This window comes from Eptatretus burgeri, chromosome 12 (genome assembly GCF_056783735.1).
Source record: "Eptatretus burgeri isolate ZD-2024b chromosome 12, Ebu_testis_v1, whole genome shotgun sequence".
Taxonomy (NCBI): domain Eukaryota; kingdom Metazoa; phylum Chordata; class Myxini; order Myxiniformes; family Myxinidae; genus Eptatretus; species Eptatretus burgeri.
In genome coordinates, this window is record NC_140972.1 from 23,039,607 (window position 1) to 23,061,942 (window position 22,336).

Here is a 22,336-nt window from a genome sequence, read left to right on the forward strand (position 1 = left end):
AATTGGATAAGCGGTTGCAGAGAAAACAGAGAAAATTAGCTTGGATGGACAGACAGACAGACGTACGTACGGGCAACATAATGCCTTTGCCGACTTAGTCAGCAGAGGCATAAAAACAATCGCTTTTGATGGGAGCATGGGGTTTATGGGGACCTTCTATCATGTTTTTTTTTTTTTTTTAACTGATGCTTTCCCTATTCCTTGACTAGTTGGTGGTTGGAATCCTGCATGGGTTGTTGCTCCAATGCAGGATACATGACTGAGTGTACAGAAATTTGTGATCTGTTTCGGGTGCCAACGATAGCTTTCCTACTCTTCACGAAAACACCGTGGGATCTTTAATGTCCATGAACTAATACCCACAGATAAGACACCTAGTTTAAATGTCCATCTGAGGGACAACACACACATTGATAAATCACCCTGCCTGTGAAACACTGGGGTGACAGTTTGTACCTGGGTCAGGATTAGATCCCTGGCTGGACAGCTCAGAGGTGTGTATGTGGACGTATACCTCTCGGCTATTCGGCCAGCTATTTCTGGGCCTAAGCTATAAAGATTTATGGTGTTTGTTGTGGAGTTTATATTTGTAAATGCTTATATTGCTGTATCTCCAGCCTGTGATGCTGATCATTGGGGCCAGGACTGCCGACGCCTATGTCCCTGTCAAAATGGTGCTGACTGTGATCCAGTCTGGGGATCCTGTTCCTGTCTCCCGGGCTTTCATGGTCGTCGTTGCCAACTTCCATGCCCAGCGAACACCTTTGGACCCGGGTGTAGCCTCCTCTGCAACTGTCGTAATGGTGGCTCATGTGATCGGGCTTCGGGTGCTTGTACATGTCCCACTGGATTTACTGGTACACTGTAAGTATGCAGGATAATCCTTATTGCAACTTAAGCTTTTTTTTTTTGGCACAGTTCATCCAGGTGCTGTTCACTTCAGGTTGTAGTCACACACAAGTGAAGAAAACCGAGTCGAAGTAACCCAACAGTAATTGAACTGGAAAGCACAATGCAATCATTGAATTGTTTGTCAGACATAAACTTAAACATCGAGAAGGTCTTATTTTTTGGGGGAAATTCCACACAGACATTGATTCGCCAATCATACTACACGAATGAGAAGAAGAGATTGATGCTTCATTACTTCTACTTTAATGGCCCCAACTACTCCCACCTTCTTGTGGGGTCAGCCAGGGAAAGATTTGACCCAAGTCGTTCATGAAATGGCTGACCAGGCCTGACTTTCGACTGAAGGTGGCAGGAGTTGGGAATTTGTTTATAGGAGCTGTGATACTTTATTTTCGCCAAAAAAATATTGTGTGATCAGAAACATCCATCAACTCATGTCAGCAGACTGGATACCCAGCTTAGCATCCATCCAAGGGATGGCACACTGCATCCAAGAGATGGCACACTGTGATGTAATGCTCTCAGAAAAACAAAGTGGGATATTTAACATCCAATGGCAATCAATATGCTGGCAGATGGGTACCCTGGATTAATGTCCCATTCTTCAGACAGCACTTCAGACAGCCTGCAAAGTATCAATATGATAACTCATAATCAGGTTGGGAATCAAATCCAGACCAGACAGTACAAAGGTAAGTGCACTACCTCGACACCATCCTGTTAGACCAGGAAGATGCCTCAATTTCCTGACAAATTGAACAAATGTCATTCCATTTCATTTTAGGATGTTGGGTTATGCATATATCATCCGTTACATGCCTGTAAGAACCAAAGATAATATTTTCTTGCAAATCAATGGCCGAACATAAATATAACGCGAAGGGCACTCGGTCGAGCGCATACCTCCCCCACGTAATGCCTAATCCACGAGAACATATCAGGCCCAATACATTATTGAAATATTATGCTATATTTCGTTTTGGCCCTATTTCTCAATTGTGAAGAATCACTTTGAAAATTAAATAATTCTCGTTTCCAGATCCGGATTCGGATCTTCAGCAAAATTGAATCAATTCTTCCTTGTCACACACCCAACATGTCCACCAAGTTTCGTCCGGATCCATCCACGACTTTTTGAGATATCCTGCAAACAAACAAACAAACAAACAGACAAAGATGGACAGTGCCTGATTTATGAGGGTGGAGGCATCGGGGCACACATTGGTGGTGGTGATCCTTTCTGCCACCAACGATGAAGCAAAGCAGTGGTTTTCAACCTTTTTCACTGATGGCACCCTAAACTCTTACATCTTATTCTGTGGCACTCTTATTCAATTTTCAATTGGTGCAGTTGCCTGAAGAACATTGCAGGCTCCACACGTTAAACATATATATATATATATATATATATATATATATATATATATATATATATATATATATATATATATATATAGTGACGTCATAGGTGCCCTCGTCATAGGTATACATAAATATATTTGAAGAGAGTGTCGAGGCTCGGATGAGAGCGAACACACAACGCACAGCAAGGGGGGCATGAGACAAGAGGGGCGGGAGAGGGAAGGACAAAACAGTGGGGAACAGAGACATTAGATCTGTGGAAGGGAAAGGGATGGGGCTGGGAACATGGGGGTATACAAGATGGACATTACAGGGAGTTTCAGGAAGGAAAGCAGGGAATTTGAATTAGGTGGGTTTGGGGGGGGATTAACCGGGGTAGAAAAGATCGAGGTTTTGGATGGGGGAAGATAAGAGGTGATGGTGAACAGCTGTTTTGAAGACCTGGAGGGAAGAATTGGATTGAAGAGAATGTGGGAGTTGATTCCAAAGGCGGGAAAAAAAGCAATGAAAGAGTGAAGGTGAGCAGTGATTCGTGATTTTGGTAGTTTTACTAGAAGGTGATTGTTGGCAGACCTTGAGCGACCTGTGGAAACATGGTGGACATATTGCAGCCAAAGCGGGGGGGGAGGGGTGGGGCAAGACCAGAGAGGAGAAAGAAGAAGACAGAAAGACCACCGACCTGCCTTTGGTGAGAGAGTGATAGGCCCAAAGACTGCCTCATCGTGGGAGATACCAATGATCCGAAATGCCTTGGTTTCCAGAGCGTGAGGCCGAGAAAGGTGGGAGGCAGCAGCACCAGCCCAGAGGGGAGAGCAGTACTCCATCAGGCTGAGGATGAAAGCTTTGTATGTGGTCAGGAGCTCAGGTGAGCCATGGAAGGACTTTGCACGATGGAGGATTCCCAGTCGGCGACTGGCTTTGGAGGTCGAAATGTGGCTTTGTCAGGAAAGATCATGACAGACAATGAGTCCCAGAAGCTTGAATGAAAGGACTTCTTCCAGAGGATCGTTGAGAAAGTAGATAAAAACAAAGATTGTTGAGGCATCAGCGCACACATTGGTGGTGGTGGTCCTTTCTACCACCAACGATGAAGCAAAGGGGTGGGGTTCCAAATTGTCCTTTCGGAGAGACGTAGTGAGAGTGAGATTTGTCAGGATTGAAAGACATGTTCCACGTGTTGGAGCGGTTTGTGATTTTATCCAGATCTGTGGAGAGCGAAGAAGCTGCTGCTTGCCGGTCTGAGGGATGACAGATGGTACGACAGAGGGTGGAGTCATCAGCAAAGACATAAAGAGGATCTTTCAGAGAGTCGGAGAAATCATTGATGTTGTTGTTCGCCTTTCGGCTGCTCCTGTTAGGGGTCGCCACAGCGGATCATCCGTTATGATCCGCATACTGATTTGGCACAGGTTTTACACCGGATGCCCTTCCTGACGAAACCCTGGTCGCCTCTTACGACACAGGGATAAGGATTGGGTTTCGCCATGATTCCAGGCTGCTCTGCACCCTCTCATAGCATGGCGCAGTGCAGAGCTCCCGTCCTCAAGCGATCCTCTAACCAAAGCCTCCAAGTAGCCGGATTACAGGCGCACGCCGCTACGCCTGGTATGGACAAATCATTGATGAAAACCAGAAAAAGAACGGGGCCCCAGAACGCTGCCTTGAGGAACTCCAGCCTGGACCGGAAGAGGCGATGAAAGACCTCCATTTAGGGCCACACGTTGGCTGCGACAGGAGAGAAAGTCTGTGAGCCATGAGTGGAGATGGCCTTGGATACCATCGGAAGAGAGTTTGGTGAGCAGGACAGGGTGCCAGGCCGTGTCAAAAGCACGTGATATGTCTTGGGATATGGCTCCGATTTCATGTCCGGCATAGAGTCCCTCCATCCATTGTTGGGAGAGCAGAAGCAGCATATCCAGGGTAGAGTGACCTGGTCTGAATCCAAATTGATGATCGGAAATCAAGCCATTGGAGAAGAGGAAGGATTTAATGTCTGAAGCGATGATGGATTCCATAACCTTGCTGATGATTGGGAGAAGGCTGATTGGTCTGCAGTTGCAGGGATCTGTTTTTGCACCTTTTTTTTTGCAGGGCGGTAATGTATGCTGATTTCCAAGCAGATGGCAGATGGCCTTGAGCAAATGAGAGGGTGAGCAGAACATATAGAGGGTGAGCAAGAGTAGAGGAGCAGGTTTTTTAGGACATGTGGGCTGATGCTGTCTGGACCGGTTGCAGAATCTGAGTCGAGGTTTGACAGCAAGCTCTCCACTTTGTCAGAAAAAAAGGTCACAGAGTCCAAGGAGAGTTTGGTGCGACTGGGTAAGGTGGGTACAGAAAGCGATGGATTTCAGACACAAGATTTAGCTGCAAACACGGAGTTTAGGCATCCAGCCTTTTCACGCGCGGTATCAGCAGTGCGGCCATTTGAGGTAAGGGAGGGGATGGAGGGGGAACATATACCAGAAACAGATTTGATTAGATAAAATACACAATCTCAGGAGTGTTTTGTGGGCTTTTATTACCACCAAAGGATTCCAGACACAACTGAAGATTAGAAAAGCATGCAATTCGCCAATCAAAAAGATATTGTATTACTGTTACAACTTCCAAGCGACATCTGATTTAATTCGAGTTCTGGAACTACAAATAACAAAACGAGAAGTATTGCTTTATTCATTCCTGGTATCGGATTCCATCAACGGAGAAAGTAAATATGCCTCGAACAAGTGAATGTGGACTATATTAGCAAAACAATTTCTCACTACCCTTGTCAAATACCCATTGAATGTCTGATTTTTGTAGCAAATTTGCTCCACTGGTTAATGTAGTATTGTAGTGACTCACTAATTTTCTCAGTAATTAATTAATTTTTCCAACACGTGAACTCTGCGAGCCAATCAGTTGCATCTTTCTGGAGAGCCAATCAACGCACGGGATTTTAAAAAGGCCGAGGGCTCACAGGAGTTTTTTTTGGTGACAACACGTTGGAAGCTTGCGCGTCTTCACGTACAAGCCTTTCTCATCCCAATTCATGAGTCACTCAACACGTCATTATTTTCATAGTGACTTTTAGTTCGACTTTTTAAAGACTATTGAGCGAAGTGGGTTTCGTTTGTTTGGTTAAACAACCACGACTGCAACAAACGAGTTTTCCTCTTCTGTTTGCCATTTTTCGGCGCCATTTCTGAAGCCGCAACGGCTCAACGCCATTAAATCTTTCCTCCTTCACCAACTGCTGGAGAGATGCCGAAAGAGTAATCATCAGCCGGACTTCATCTACACAAGTACAATTATGTACAAAGATAGCAAGTACTCCTCATGGGGAATGAGTGTGATTTTATGACGTCATAATTGCACATGTAGAATGCCACATCCAATCAGTATGAACATTTTTGAGGGTCATCTAGGGATAAAATGGTCCACAGAAGAAAAAAAAATTCATGACGTCATCGGTCACGTGATTCGGCAGCCATAGTTGTTTTTTTTAAAACCTTCAAAAATCTGCTTCTCTGAAGTGAAGATTTAGCAGTACTAAATCATGGAGAAGGTTAGTGAACAATGATCAGCGAACAGGACAGAAAATGGAGGGCACATTTTTTTTTCAACAGATCGAGGCGAAACTTTACATGTACGACGATGACTGCCTGTCCATGAGGTACAAAAGTTTCACACATATGCCATTGGTCACATGGTTTGGCAGCCATATATGGATTTACACTAAAACCTAGAAAAATACACCACTCAAAAGAAGTCCTGGCAAGGGTTTGCAATCTCTGATTGCTCTTTTTCTTGTTCTCTTTTTTTTAGTGATTCTTCACCATTGATTGATGGGGTTAAATCCGATTTTTCGCATGATATCTCAAAAAGTTATGGACGGATTCGGACAAAACTTGGTGGATGAGTTGGTTTGATGACAAGAACAAGCCGATTCGATTTTGGTTCAGATCCCATCTATCGGTGGGATACAAAACGTAAAATGTTCAGCCCGGCAGAGGTACGCGCTCTCCCGAGTGCCCGTTCTAGTTTCCTTATTGTTTCAATATTATCAGTAATATCGTGTATAAAAGTTAATATCAAGGAACAGGAGTGTCAAAAATAGCTGCACCCGAATAAATGATAGAAGATGAAAAAGAAAGAAGGAAAAGAAAAACCAAAATTCAGGCTACTGTTGCAGCTCCGCTAGAGAATCCTGATTCTGCCAAACCATGTTGTTGGTTGAACGCAAGTAGGGTGAATATACTGGTTCTGGCTCACTTTTCCCCATGTAAATGAATGGGGGATTTTCAGCGATTCATATTTTTTTCCCCTAAAAATAAACCCCCTTTTTATCCCAAGGTATATTTATTTGTCTCCCCTTTTAACCTGGGGACACTTTTTTTTTCAAATAATCCATGCAATAAGATAAAGATTTGTTCAAGTACTAAAGTGGTAATGTGATTTGTTAAAGGTGATTCGAAAGAAATATCTGAAACGTCTAACCCTCGGGACACTCTTTATCAAATAACCGATGCATATTGTTTAGCTCACTCATTGAACCTATAAAGATTTGTTCATTCTCAAATTCCTTCAATAGTTTAATTTTCTTTGCACAATAATCCCCATCTAAAATATTGAAAAACAAAACATTTGAATCTTTACATTTTTTAAGATACCCCTTTTGTGCCATTACGAAATGATAAACTTCTCTTAATGCTCTTGTTTGACCACCTCCTGAGCCACATATCATTTTGAGATTATAGTAAATTGTTTTTTCATTGTTCAATTGATAACCATCAAAGTTTTCAGTCCATTCAAGGATATTCATTTTTTTCTTTACATCCTCTAACTTACTACTTTTTAAATTGATTTGCTTATTTGTTTTATTTACCTTTGTTTTAGTTATTTTTTCAATAAGACTTATTTTATATTTTTCACATTCATTATGTTTTCCATTTATATACCAAGACTGAGATTTTCTCCACTCCTTAGTTTGATTAATACTTGGTTTGACCATTTATATATTGCAAAAAAACACGGCGGTAGCCCTTAAAAAACCCTAACCCATCTTCCCATCGTTAAAACACAATCTATTCTATTCACTCTATCATACAATATCCATATGGAACACAATCTATTCCATTATCTAAAATAAATCTCTTCTCATCAAAGGCTCCTAATGCATTTTTATTTACTTCTTCACTATATATGTTATGTTTATAACTTCTTATTGTATTCATTTTCCTATATTCTTCTTTCTTATTCATCAAACAATTATAATAATTTCTAAAAGTTATTGATTTCTTTATTACATATTTCTTTATTCCCTTTAACCTCTTATCAATCTGATCACCATACTTATAAGCATATGCCTTTGCTCTCAATCCAATAAACTCACTCATTACTTTTCCACCCAACTCATCCTTAAACTTACCAATAACCTTTTCATTCTTTTTGGAAAATAACTCACTCTTCTTGCTGAAATTACTTGTATCATATACTCCAATATTTTTCTTCATATCTTTATAAACATCATCAGTTTTTATATCTAGGATAAAACTATCAGTGTCCATATACAACAATGAGACATTTTCACCATACTCTTTCTTTAAGTCATTATACAAATAATCATACATCAATATCTTTGATAAATCAAGAACTGCTGTTCCAATATAAATTGGTTTATCCATTACAATACTTTCCTTTTTCATATGAATTGCAGAAAAGTTCTCTGAAAAAACCTCTTCTCTCTCAAAACTTGGTTTATTTATCAATCTCGAAGCTTCTTTCCAAGATGTTGCGAATCTAATGTTTTGCCTGTTTCTAACATTTTCCATAGTCTTTCCAAATACAGCATTATTCATTAATTTATAAAAGTCCCCTTCAAATTTTACTTTTGTATTTGCTCTCATATCTGTATTGAATTGAATATACTTTTTCACCCAAGGACTTTGTTTAAATTTTAAAACTCTATGAATTTTAGCTACTCTCAATCCTTCTCTCAAAAACTGTTTTAAGCTTCTCTGATGCAAAACATATCCCTCTTTATCATAGAATGTTGCTAATAACTTTTCTGTTGATTTGCCTTTAATATTAAAACTTTTATGATAATCACTGAACCATTCTTTCTTTGGGGTTTCTTTCTCACATGCAAAAGGAAGGTCTTTATGCTTATTATGAAGATCACTCGGGTACCTCAAATCAACTTCAAAATAACAACCTTCTTCTTTGTCATTCAATTCCTCTTGAGAAGAAATAACAATATTCATCAAAGCCTTTTCATAATCCTTTTCTTCCACCCACTCTAATTTACCATAAGGCAGAGATTGAGACATTGCCCATCCATACAAATTATTAGCATCAAAATACATCAAATAATTACTATCTTTTTCACTATTATAATTTGGAAGATATTTATTATTTGCTTTAGCATATCTTTTTGAACATACTTGTGATATTCCACCTCTCTTGGACTTCTCAATCATCAAAAGCATATCAACATCACTGATTAAATCTATATCTTGTTTTGTCATTTTCAACATTGCACTCCAAGCTAAACCAGGAGCTGTGAAATAGTGTGCAGGATCTAATCCATAACAATTTTTATTATGACAGAGTGATCTAAAAGCTTCAAACACATCAGCTAACAATAAAACATCTGTTTTTAGATATAAATCATGATATTCTCCAAGGTTCTTTATCTTAAATATTTTCCATATTTCTTGTGCGTGTTTATATTCCTTATCACTTATCTCTTCTTCATAAAGGTTATTATAGAAACTTTCTTTTGAAGGAAGTTGTGTTTCTTTAAATCTCATAAATGAATCCATATAATCATAAGGATAAATTCCCTTACTTGTAAGAATTTTCTCTTTACTTTGAATTTCATTCCTTGTTTGAATTTCCTCTCTCGTGAGAATTCCATCTTTAATCAGAATTTCATCTTTAATCTGAATTTCCTCTTTAGTTAGAATTTCATTCATTGTTCGAATTTTCTTTATAATTAGAATTTCATCTTCAGTTAGAATTTCTTCATTAATTTCCTCATTCATTAGAATTTCCTCTTTACTTTGAATTCTCTCTTTAATCTGAATTTCCTCTTTAGTGAGAATTTCCTCTTTTGGAAAGAATGAATTAAGATTTGGAAAAGAGTCCGTGGAGCTTAGATTTGATGCGAGGTAGGCTAGTGGTGTTCCCATAAACTTGTAAGAATCTAGAAACCTAATACGAGTTAAAGGTTTTGTGAATATCATTTTTGTAAATTAAATATACTTTTGACTTGTGTTTGTGATGGCAGAAATATTCCCTGGTGTTTTTGAAAGTTCATTTATAAATAGATGTGTATCATAGTTGGCGCTGTTGTGAAGAAAGACTGGAATAAAAGAAGGTAATTTATAATTAAGATAACAACAGGAATGAGCGGGACCTCTATATTTACCAGTAAGATGACAATGATCCCTAACTTTAGACTCCTTAATTTCCCCCTCACAAATATGACAGATATTGTTCTTTCTAAATTCTAATTTTTCTTCTTTGGTTAATTTCATCGGTTCATTTGTTTCTTTCATTAATTTAGTGAGTCTTATACAATCCTTTTCTAATCGTTTTACAAACTCTTGTGAAGCTTTTTTCCACTATAATGTTCAAGTTTGTTATACTTTTCTCCAACAGATGATTTGATATAATAACAGAAACCACAAGGAATATGTTTTTGATATTTATTTGTATATGATTCTTTTGGATTCGGAGAAGCAGTATTTATCTTTTTAAGGATACACTCAAAATCAGCGTATATCACAAATGGGTGCATGATAGATTTATTATAATCTTCAAAAGAAATCTTTTCACCAGGTTTAGGCATTGTAATTACAGCTGATTTATGATTACTACAATATTTTGAATGTTGTTCCAATCGTTCTTTTGTATGAAATGAATTAAGACATCGCTTACAAGGATATATTTTGTTTGCTGTTCTGAATACCTGAGAAGAGATTAATCTTGATAAATTATTGATGTATGTGTAATGTGAATTATTTCCAACACTAAAATATAAAAGATCAATGTGTGTTTCTTCATTTTTATCGTTGTTTGAAATTTTTAATATCTGAACTTTGTTTGTATCCATTAATCCATATACATTAATAGAAAGATTGTTCTTTTTCTCAAATTTAGGAATATCTGTTAGTGGCATTGGGAATTTAAAATCTTTAATGTCAAAGGTATTCTCATATTTCATATATTGTTTTGCTCTTTCTGAATTACATTTTGGTGGATGAAAGTGAGCAAGAACAGACCAGAGAAAACATTTATTATCATTGTTCTTAATATTAACAACTGCCTTCTTTAGTTTTATTTCTTTTGGTAATTCAATATAAGAAGAAGCTTTAAGAGGGTTTGATTTTAGAATGTGTATATCTAAAAAGATGATTTTTTTAATATTGAATCCACTTCCTACCACTGTATTATCAACATCCTCCTCTTGTTTTGATAGTTCTTCATAAACCCCACTATTTTAAAAATCTTGAAATGATGTTATAAAATGAAGATCTGTTCTCATATAAGGAGTTTGTTCTTCATCTTGTCTTTTCATATTCATTTTCACTCCCATATAAAACTTTAAAGTTTTCATTTCTTTTAATGTCTTTTTAATAACTTTTTCAACATCAGGTTTACTATTTCAATTGATTCAGCTATTGATGATGGACCGGGTTCTCCAAATTGAAAAATCCTTATTTTTATATGCCCTTTAAATGCCCCATCAGTGTTTTCAATATAATAGTCTCCCTTTACTTTAAACTCATTTTTCTTGTGTTTTTGTGATTGAAGATGTTTATTATAACTTCTCTTCAAAACATCCTTTGAACAGATATCACAATGTTTTCTTTCCAACTCAAGAGGAGATATTTTATGAAATAGATTAAATGTGTGTTTGTTGGTTCGGAGGTGTTTTCTATAATGTTTATATTTGTGATTACAAACATCGCAGTATGTTGTATTCACCATATTTATATAATAAATCTTTGCTTAAACTAAAATTTTCTTGATGAAAATTTCGTTTATTTTACAGGTGAATCTGTGCTTAAAACCATTTTATCCTCCAACTTTCTCACTTAATAAATACAATGTTTCAAGACACAAAAGACAAGTTTCAATCAATCTCTTCATTTGTTAAAGATACTGAGAAATATGTCAAGGATGTAAAATTGAACAAAGATAAATATAACAACTATTGGATAAAAACAATTATGGTAAATAATATGAGTTCTTCAATTTCCTTCAGTGGAAGGGCTTTTAGTATACCTGGTAGAACATCAATTAAAGTATCTCTAACAAAAGTTTCTCCTCTCCTTCTGGTAATATATTCAAAACTAGAAAAAGCAATGAAACAAGAAAAAGTATCAAAAAACAAAAACCTTATGGATGAAGCTTTAGAAAGAAAAGATAAGACCATCTGTAATATGCAAGGAGAAATTTGTATTTTTTTCAACAACCCTAAAGATGTAAATCCTGATGAAATAAAGGATGTTAATATATCAGGTGAAATGACATTTCGTTCAATAGTAGTTTTCGATCATTTTAAAATTACCTTTAATATAAAAAATGTTTTCGTTGAATCTGGTAATGAAAAAAAGTATATCGATATCGATGGTAATATTATTAAATATGAGTCAATATACAACTGAAAGTATAGATGAATTTCAGTTTAAGTAAAGTTTTACTTTATAAATATGCTAGACTTTCCTGATTCTCCATATGACAAATTTGAGAATTGTAATGCGTGTGAAAGACGGGGATTAAACACAGAGTCAAAAGCCTATAAACAATGTATATTCTGTGATTATCTTCTAATTAATGATAAAAATATAAAAAGGAAAATAATTCTTTTAGATTTACACCAAAAATGAATTACTTTACAAGATTGATTAGAGAAATGAATGTAAAGTATGAGGGTGATAACACACCTTTCCTTACAAGGGAAGAAACTGAACGTATTAGAGAAATGTTCAAAGGATTGTTGTTATATATTATTCATGGATGTGATTTTCAGGGAAATATCAACACAAGATATTGTATAAATAAAATAATGGATTATCTTGAAATTAAACCTGAACTTAGGATAAAATATAGAGTTTCTAAAAAAGCCAATAATAAATTAAATAACCTGTTTTCCAAATATATAAATGAATGATTTTTTTACCCATTTGGGAAAATAAGATATAATTTAACAACCATAAAAATCTCCCAAATTCATTAAGATGTCTCATAGTTGGTTCAAGTGGATGTGGAAAAACCTGCTTACTTTTAAAGATGCCCCTCACTCCCAACTTTTTAGATTATGATAATTTAATAATTTTCACAAAGTCGAGTTTTCAACCAGAGTATCAACTTCTCTCACAAGGTTTTAATGCTGGTCTAAAAAAGAAGATATAATCGGTTTATTTAAACGTCAAAAAAACCTAAATGATTATAACATTGAAGATATAATTCAACTATTTTGTGATACACAGAGATGTAAAAAGAAATCAAATCCGATAACTTGTATTCTTAGTGATAATACGGATGATATACCGTCTCCCCAAGATTCGGATAAATCAAAAAAGAACCTCGTTATCTCTGATGATTGTGTTAATGAGAGAAACCAAATGGTAATGGACAGCTACTACACAAGAGGGAGACATTCTTCTTGTAATTGTATTTATCTTAGTCAATCGTACTTTCAACTTCCTCGTCGTTCCATCAGAAACAATGCTAATACTTTTATTTTATTCAAGTTAAATTCAATAGATATCAATAATTTTTGGAGAGATAATTGTTCTACATTATGTAGTAAAAAGAAATTTGAGGATTACATGAAGCACACGACTGAAAAATATAAATATATTGTTGTGAAACAAGATGAGATATTAAGGGATATATTTTTTGTTTTATAAACAATTACATATATAAATGACAACTATTATTGTAAATCTTGTGGGTAAATCTGCTTCTGGAAAAAACTTTCATAAATCAAGGTTCTTGTGTAGTACAAATGAGAATATTGTAAATTTACTTGAAAAACACCCTGTGATACGCATTGTATCAACAACAACTAGAGCAATAAGACCTGGAGAAGTAAAAGGTGAAGATTATCACTATATTTCAGTGGAGGAACATATGCGATTGAGGAATGAAGGTCAAATATTTGAGGAGGTTTCTCTTGGTACAACAAAATATTCACATTGTAAGAGTGAGTTAAGGAAACTAAAATCTGGTGGTCTTGGGATATTAGAAACTAATCTAGAAGGAACGAGACAAATTATTAAACATCTGAGCAGAGTGAAGATTTTATCATTCGGTTTTGATGTTGATGAAGAAACTCAACGCAAACGTATGAAAAGCAGATGCAAGTATTAGTGAAGAAGAAATTACAACTCGCATTAATGTTAATAAAGAATTTGATGAAATATTTAAAGAAAAGGATTTATTTGAACACATCTACTTGAATGATGAAGAAAAGGAAAATTTCCCTGTTGATCTTTACAATTCATGAAATTATATTTTACAATAAATAAATGGATGCAAAAGAAATAGCAAGAAGATTTAAGGAACATCAAGAGTTGGTTTCAAAAGTTGTAAAACAGCAGGAAGACATAAAGAAGAAACGCAGACAGAAACTAACGGGCGAAGAAGCATTTGAAAGAAAACAAGAGAAATTTTTAAAACCACTTTTAAAAACTTCCCAAGAAAAAATGAAAGATGTTTCCACAGTTCCCACAGTAGAATATACTCCTAAAAAACTTCAAATGTTAAAAGATTTTGATCAAATGACGGAGGAAGAATTAGAGCATTTAGGAGAATTAGAATATGATGATGAAGGTTTATTTCAACAACTGGAAGAGATTAATCGACCCCCTGATTATATTGTGAATGCTCTTCAAAACAATGAATATTCAGCGGATTCAAAAACCAAAGCAGGACTCATTCTAACAGAACAACCAGCAATATTTCATCTTGTTCAAGAAAAGGTATTGATATTTAATGATGAATTAAGGTTCTTAGGTTCTGCTCAACCCCCTGTTAAACTAACTCCGAGATTAATGTTTCTTCTCACAAAAGATGGAAGACAAGGTTCAACTGTGAGGGATGAATCAAAGTATATTGATAAACCATTGGATATGAAAAATAATGATGATAGAGTACATTTTGATCTGCTGAACACTCTAAATTATAGGGTTAGTATTTCTAGTAAAAGTAGGAAAAATGAGAAGGAGAAACACATTATTCAGGCTTTAAGTATCCTTGGTTCAGGTATTAGTTTTCTTCCAAATGACCCATCGCAATTAGTTAATAGACTGTTATTGTTGTTAGGTAGTAAGAAGGCTGGAAATAACAATTGTTTTAATGAAGCATCAGCCATTTTAGACCAGTTGATGAACATGAAAATAATTAATAAAAATCAATATAAAGACATTTTATCTCATATTAAATAAGATGAGAAGCACAATCCTTAGTTTCAATTTCACAACAAGCGACCACACATCTTCATTCCCATACCCACTACAACTTGACCCAACAAAAGAATATGAGGCATCTTTATTGTCCATGGAAACTTATAATACCTTATTTAATATAACTGATAAAAATGTCAAGTTCAGTTATAATCCCGGAAGTGGATACAAAACGATAACAGTCTTACCCGGAGCATATGAGATTTCTCAAATATCTTCCGAAATTGCTCGTCTTATGAAAGAACAGGGTGATGAACCAAAAAATATTGTTATAGACATTCAAAAACATACTTCAAAATCAACGATTAAAGTTAAAAATAACTACAAGGTTGATTTCACAATTGATAATTCATTTAGAGAGTTATTGGGTTTCTCCTCAAAAAAGATTGAAACTAATGGGACGTTTTACAGTGATAATGTCATTCAAATATCCTCAGGAATAAATTTGGTGTTAATTCACTGTGATTTGATTGATGGTGCTTATAATGATGGAAAAAAAACAAATGCAATATTTTCATTCAGCGCATACTCAACCCCAATTGGTTATAAATTCAATATGGAACCCAAAAATTTGGTTTATCTCCCTGTGTCAGGAAAAACCATACACAGAGTAAATTTTAGGATAACCGACCAAGATAATCGTATGATTTCTTTTAATGGAGAAGTTATATCCATCAGAATTCACCAACGTGAAGTTTTCCAATAAATAAATACGATGGTTATTGTGAGGAAACACGAGTTGGGAAAATATAAAATAATTACAGGGGATGGGATGTTCCTTTCCCCATACTACAAGGGTGAAGGTATGTATCTTGGTAGAGGATACTATAAACCTAAGAGACAAAGGGGTGTTGGACATCAATTTAGAGGAGATGGGATAATTGATACTCTAATGGGTATTGGTTCAACTATTCTTAAACATAAAGATCTAATTGGTTCAACTGCTTCTGCTGTGGGAAATGTAGCAGGTGCTGTAAAGAGCATAAAAGATGCCCAGAAGGAATCTCATAAATTACAAGCAATAAAAGAAATTAAGAAAGGCAAAACTCAGTTGTCCCCCCAAGAACGACAGAAAATAATTAAAATACTTGGATCAGGGTTTCAAAAGTTTTAACATCTTTTTTTCCGAAATAAATACAAGTATGGAAGCAATTGATAGTATCTATGATTTGGATGATACTATTATTATCTCAAACTCCACTAAAAAAGAATATTACTTCAAGGTAAATGCAATAACTGGAACAGACTGGAATACAAATGGTACAAAAAGTTTTGAAATAAATAATCAACAAACCTATTTGAATCTCTCCGAAAGTTTCTTGTTGTGTAAATTTAAATTCACGAAGGCTGCGACTAACACAAATGCTACACTTGTAAATGATTTCTTCTGGAAAATGTTTGATAGTGTGCGTTTGTATATTGGAACACAAGAAGTTGAAGCAGTTGATTATGTCTCTGCTGTATCTGAAATGATGAAATTTACACTCTATACATTCAGTGATAGAATGGGAAAGGGGTCTGTCGAAGGTTTTATTCCTGATATGTCAACGGGAACAAACACAGACCCTGGATATACTCAAAGGAAAGGAGCGTATAATGATGATACAAAAGCAGAAAATAGTTTTACTGTGGCAGTTCCTCTTAAAGGTATATTTGGATTTTGTGATCATGATAAAGTTCTGTATGGTCTTAAAATTAGATTTCAACTACAAAGGAATGATAATGAAAATCGATTGCTTTTTGGTGTTGGTAGTGCTTTTGGTGAACAGAATAAATTTGTAATTGAGGAAATGAGTTGGTATATCAGTGAATATACTCCTAATCTCAAAACAGAAGAGATGTTGAATAGAAGACTTAACTCAAAGAAACCACTCAGTGTATCATACCTCAAAAGAAGATGTCAACACGTTAAACTCAACCAAACTACTTACACATGGAATTTGGGTGTTCTGGAAGGAAAGCCACGATATCTGTGGATCATTTTTAAAAAGCCAGATGGTGATACTGCGACTGATAAGAATAATGCATTGAGTGATAATGCTAAGGTGAAACAACTTCGCGTTTCTCTAGATGGAACATTTTATCCACGAGATAGATTGGAAATTAATTGGGAAAACAATGATTTTGCTGAAGCATACAAGTCTTACCAAAAGGTGTGTGAAAGTAATGGAAATAAAGAACCTATTTTGGATATGACAGCATTTAAAAGTTTGTATACAATCTATGCGTTTGACCTGAGCGCTCAAAAGGAAACTATAAAGTCTAATCGAGTGGATACTTCCCTATACATTGAAAGAGGAGAGAGTGAAGAAGTTGATACATATTGTTTGCTTTTGGAAGAAACAGAATTGCAGATTAATACAGATAATGGTGTGATGATTAGTCTCACATATTTTTTTGTTAAATAAATGAGTGGCAAAGTACCAACTGGGGTATATGTTAATCAAATCAATCTTCATAAACTATCATCTTGTGTTCAAAATCAAAAGCCTTGTACGATTAACGTTAATACAATTCAGAGAAAAGGAGCAGTAAGAATTGATGTTTTGCTCACAAGAGAACAGGTTAAAATCTTGAATGACACTGGCTCACTTAAAATTAAAATGACAAAACCAATGTTGAAAAAATATTCAATAAGAGAGACGAGTGGAGGATTTCTCCCATTTCTAATTCCTTTATTTGCTGGTTTAAGTACGGTTGGAGCATTGACGGGTGGTATTTCAACAGCGGTGAAAACTGCCAACGAAAGGAAGGCTCAACTCCAGGCTCAAAAATAATTGGAAAGACATAACAAAGAGTTGGAGAAACAAATTAGTGGAAGTGGTGTAATTGTAGATTTTGCTGAAAAACTTGAAGGTCTGCCTGATAAAGCGAGATTGTTAGTTGGAGATATGCTTTCTTCTATAGCACAAGCAGGTGTAACATTAACAAAAAGAGGTAATGGATTATATCTTTCTAATAAATAAATGAGCATTGATGAGTGGTTTAAAGAATTTGGAAAGAATACAACATTAAATTTACAACTTGTCAAATATTGTAAGAAATTAAAAATTCATCATGTGGTTATTTGTATGAGAGATGAATTAACAAATGTGCCGAAACATACAAAGAATATTATTATGAACTTAGAAGATAATAATGGGAACGGTTCTCATTGGGTTTGTATTTTTAATAGTCAAGACAAATATTATTTTGATAGTTTTGGTCTTCCACCACCTGTTGAAGTCATAAAATTCTTACAAAATGGTGTTTATCAAACATTTCAAGTCCAATAATTAAATTCCAAGTGTTGTGGTCAATTATGGCTATATGTGTTATTTCAACTCAACAAAAATAAAAAATTTTATGATATTATTTTTAATCTAATATAAATGACTTATGTTGGTAAAGATGGTTCTATCTTTGGTGTATCCCAAGAACTGGATATTGATTTATCAAATTATTACACAAAGGCACAGGCTGAACGACATAAATATAATATAACCAAAAATATTAACATGAAAAATGCTTATAAATTAAAAAATTATCCAAGCCCGACTAACGCGAATGACTTGGTGAGATTAAGCAATTTATCACAATATATATCTTTCAATAAAATGGCCGTGTATTCCAAAGATACAGAAGTGTTGATATTATCTCCAGGTCATACAGAATTCACAGTTCGAATTAAAATAAATTTTTATAAAGAAGGGCGTATCGTTTGTATGAGAATAGAACAATGGGGGTATGATATGAATGGTTTAGGGTATAATTGGTCATTTAAAATTAACCTCGAAGACCTGGAACAATTAAATCAGTCTCGTAAGGAAGAATATTATCCACTTGGTATTGAGAATGAGTTTTGTGGGGCCACGATTAGTGAACAACAAATAAAAGAATTTAATAAGGGTAAATATAATAATGGTTTTGCCCTTGTTTATATCATGAAAACAGAAAAAACAGGATTATATATAATAAGTAAGGAAATACAAAATGATTTAACTATGGGAAGATGGGGAGGTGTTTTGTGCCATAATATTATTCTAACATATATTTCTAATACATAAATGACAGCAAGAAGGCTTCAAGAAAATTATCATTTCTGTGTCCAAGCATACCTTCAAGAAAAGGGTATTCGGTATTTTAATAAATATGTTCTACAACATAAGAATGAGGTATTTTCAATAAAAGATTGGCATTATGCTGATGTTGATAAACCGACAACTTTAGATTTAATTAGAATGTTAAATGATGAAAAAATTATAAAGTTAAGAAAAGGTAAGGCTCTTTTAGAAATTCAAAAGAAATTTTATTGGTTTCCTGTTGTAAAAAAAATTATTTTGGATACAGGAATAACAAGAAATCCTGATGAATATATGTATGATATTCTATGGGGTGTAAGCGATTCAAGGATAATAAGGGCTGAGGAAGGAGTTGAAGAAGAGAGGGAAGAGGAGGAAAAGGAGAAGAGAGAGAAGGAGGAGAGGGAGAAGAAAGAGAAGGAGGAAAAGGAGAAGAGAGAGAAGAAGGAGAGGGAGAAGAAAGAGAAGGAGGAAAAAGAGAAGAGAGAGAAAGAGAGAGGGAGAAGAGAGAAGGAGAGGGAGGAGAGAGAGAAGAAGAGGGAGGAAAGAGCGAGACAAAATAAATATCAAAATATGGAAACCAGTAAGATTAATTTTTTTATTTTTTTTCTTAAATAAATGGAGGAGAGAGTGAAGACTTTTCTCAGGATTCTTTATGTTTTAAAAATTAAGATTCAAATGTACATGTTGGAAACTAAAAAGGTTTTTGCACTCTGCAGGAATTTTTCTCATAAATAAATGAGTTATTGTCTCAAATGTAAAAAGAAAACTAATACTAAAAATATTTCATATATTAAAAGTAAAAATAACAGGGTTATACAAAAAGGTATATGTTCGGTGTGTGGTTCAAAAAAAAATCAATTTATCTCCAAACACAAACGAGGAGGAGATATACAAAAGTTTTTATCAGGAAATAAATTTACAACTACTGGAATACCAGGGGAATTACATCTTCCAGGGTATTCTTTCTGTGGTCCAGGCACAAACTTGGATAAAAGATTAGATGAGGCAGACAATCCTAAATCATGGAGTAAACCCATCAATAGAGTTGATGAAGTGTGCATGAGACACGATATTGATTATGGGAATACCACAACGTTGGAAGAAAAGCATGAAGCCGATAGAGAAATGTTGTATAATTTGTCTCTGATACAAAATCCAACCTTGAGAGAAAAAGTTGATCGGTTCATTGTGAAGAAGATGATCAGTGCTAAATTGAAACTTGGACTTGGAAATTCAAAAAACTTATAGGCTCTAATGATGTCATTAAGACTGAAGAGCAAGTAGCTGATGAATTACATAAACCAATATTCACAAAGTTTCAGAGAAGGAAAGTTTATTCCAAGGAAGTAGATCATATCTGGTCTGCTGATTTGATTGAACTCAATAATGATAAGGGGTAGAAGTAAGCTTTAACCGTTATTGATTTGAGGAGTAGATACGCATGGGTTGTACCATTAAAAAACAAAACAGGTAATACTCTTATGTTAGCCTTTCAACAGATATTTAATAAAAGTAAGAGAAAACCTAAAAAATTGTGGACTGATGAGGGTAGAGAGTTTTATAACAAGACATTGATGAATTTTCTAAAAAATAACAGTATTACATTATACAGTACCTTTAATGAAGGGAAGGCAGTTGTTGTTGAACGTTTTATTCGTACCTTAAAAGAGAGATTATATAAAAAAAATCACACAACTCGGTTCACAACAATGGTCATCTTTTATTCAGGATATTGTGGATAAGTATAATGACACGGTTCACACGTCAACAAATATGAAACCATCAGAAACATTTACAAAATTAAAATATGAAAAAGAGATTAATGACAGAAAACCTAAGTTCAAAGATGGTGATATCGTAAGAATATATAGGTGGAAATCTCATTTTGAAAAGGGTTATATTAAACGATGGACGAACTAACTTTTTTAAATTGTTGATGTAATAGATACGGTTCCTTGGACTTATAAGATACATGATTTGGAAGGGGAAGAGATTTTAGGTTCATTTTATTCACAGGAATTACAAAAGACAAAACTAAGCAGATAATACCCATGGGAGCAATGGGTTGGTCCTTCACTCCCTCCTACTATACACCGTTGTGGACACTCGAGGGCCAAGTCCGAGGTGTATAACAGTATATAATGTGTGTCAAGGGGGACGTTCTTAGATCTGTGAACCCCAAACACAGAATCCTCAACTGAATAGTCAAGGCTTAACTTTGTTTGTTGATGTGTGTGTGTATGTATGTGTGTGTGTGTGTGTGTGTGTGTGTGTGTGTGTGTGTGTGTGTGTGTGTGTGTGTGTGTGTGTGTGTGTGTGTGTCCCAACCCTCACATTCAAAATCTCAACCCAACCCTCACATTCAAAATCTCAACCCCAACTCAATCCTCGCCCAACACAATGTCTTTTTTAAAATGAGATTTCCACATATATATATATATATATATATATATATATATATATATATATATATATATATATATATATATATTTTTATGTTTTTTTTTTTCTCTTCTTCTAATTCTGTCTTTTAAGGCTTTCAGGTTTGATGACGTAGAAAGGGGGAGTAAGCCTTCACTTTCTTCCCAGAACGAACAATGTATATTTTTTTATGTTTTTTTCTCTTCTTCCAATTCTGTCTTTTAAAGCTTTCAGGTTTGATGACGTAGAAAGGGGGAGTAAGCCTGCACTTTCTTCTCAGAACGAACAATGTATATTTTTTATGTTTTTTTCTCTTCTTCCAATTCTGTCTTTTAAAGCTTTCAGGTTTGATGACGTAGAAAGGGGGTGTAAGCCTGCACTTTCTTCCCAGAACGAACAATGTATATTTTTTATGTTTTTTTCTCTTCTTCCAATTCTGTCTTTTAAGGCTTTCAGGTTTGATGACGTAGAAAGGGGGAGTAAGCCTGCACTTTCTTCCCAGAACTTTCTTGATCTTGCTCCCATCAAGCACCATCCGACAAAGAACTACATCGATAGGTTTAGATCCTAAAGAGTGATAGCAACTCCAAAAGTCTCCAAAATATAAATAAATAAAATAATAATAATAAATAAATAAATAAATAAATAAAAGTCTCCAAAAAAGTTTCAAGTCTCCAACATACACCCAACTTTCCAAGTCTTCAAGGTATAACCACATTCCCGTTGAGTTTCCAAAATATGTATCACATTGTGAGTTATCAAGCCAGAACCCACATTTCAAGTATTCAAAATAAAACCAACTTACAAAGCCTCTTAAGGATAACTCATTTCCTGATTTTTTCAAAATTTGTGAGTCTCCAAGGTAGGCCCCATATTTAGAACCATCTTGGCAGAACCCTTTTCCTGAGTCTCCAAGGTAGTTATTTAAACCATCAAGGCAGAACTCATTTACTGATTTTTTCAAAATTTGTGAGTCTCCAAGGTAGGCCCCATATTTAGAACCATCTTGGCAGAACCCTTTTCCTGAGTCTCCAAGGTAGTTATTTAAACCATCAAGGCAGAACTCATTTACTGATTTTTTCAAAATTTGTGAGTCTCCAAGGTAGGCCCCAT

The 22,336-nt window shown here is 35.0% G+C and overlaps 1 protein-coding gene across 8 annotated transcripts in view; it reads left to right on the forward strand.

The window, feature by feature from the left end:
• LOC147015251 (uncharacterized) overlaps positions 1–22,336 on the forward strand; it is a 166,178-nt gene that overhangs the window by 86,380 nt on the left and 57,462 nt on the right. For all 8 annotated transcript variants that reach the window (XM_085849828.1, XM_085849831.1, XM_085849832.1 and 5 more), the window contains one exon: positions 618–864. In XM_085849828.1, the coding sequence (XP_085705954.1) occupies positions 618–864 (247 nt within the window). The remainder of the gene's footprint in view (positions 1–617; positions 865–22,336) is intronic.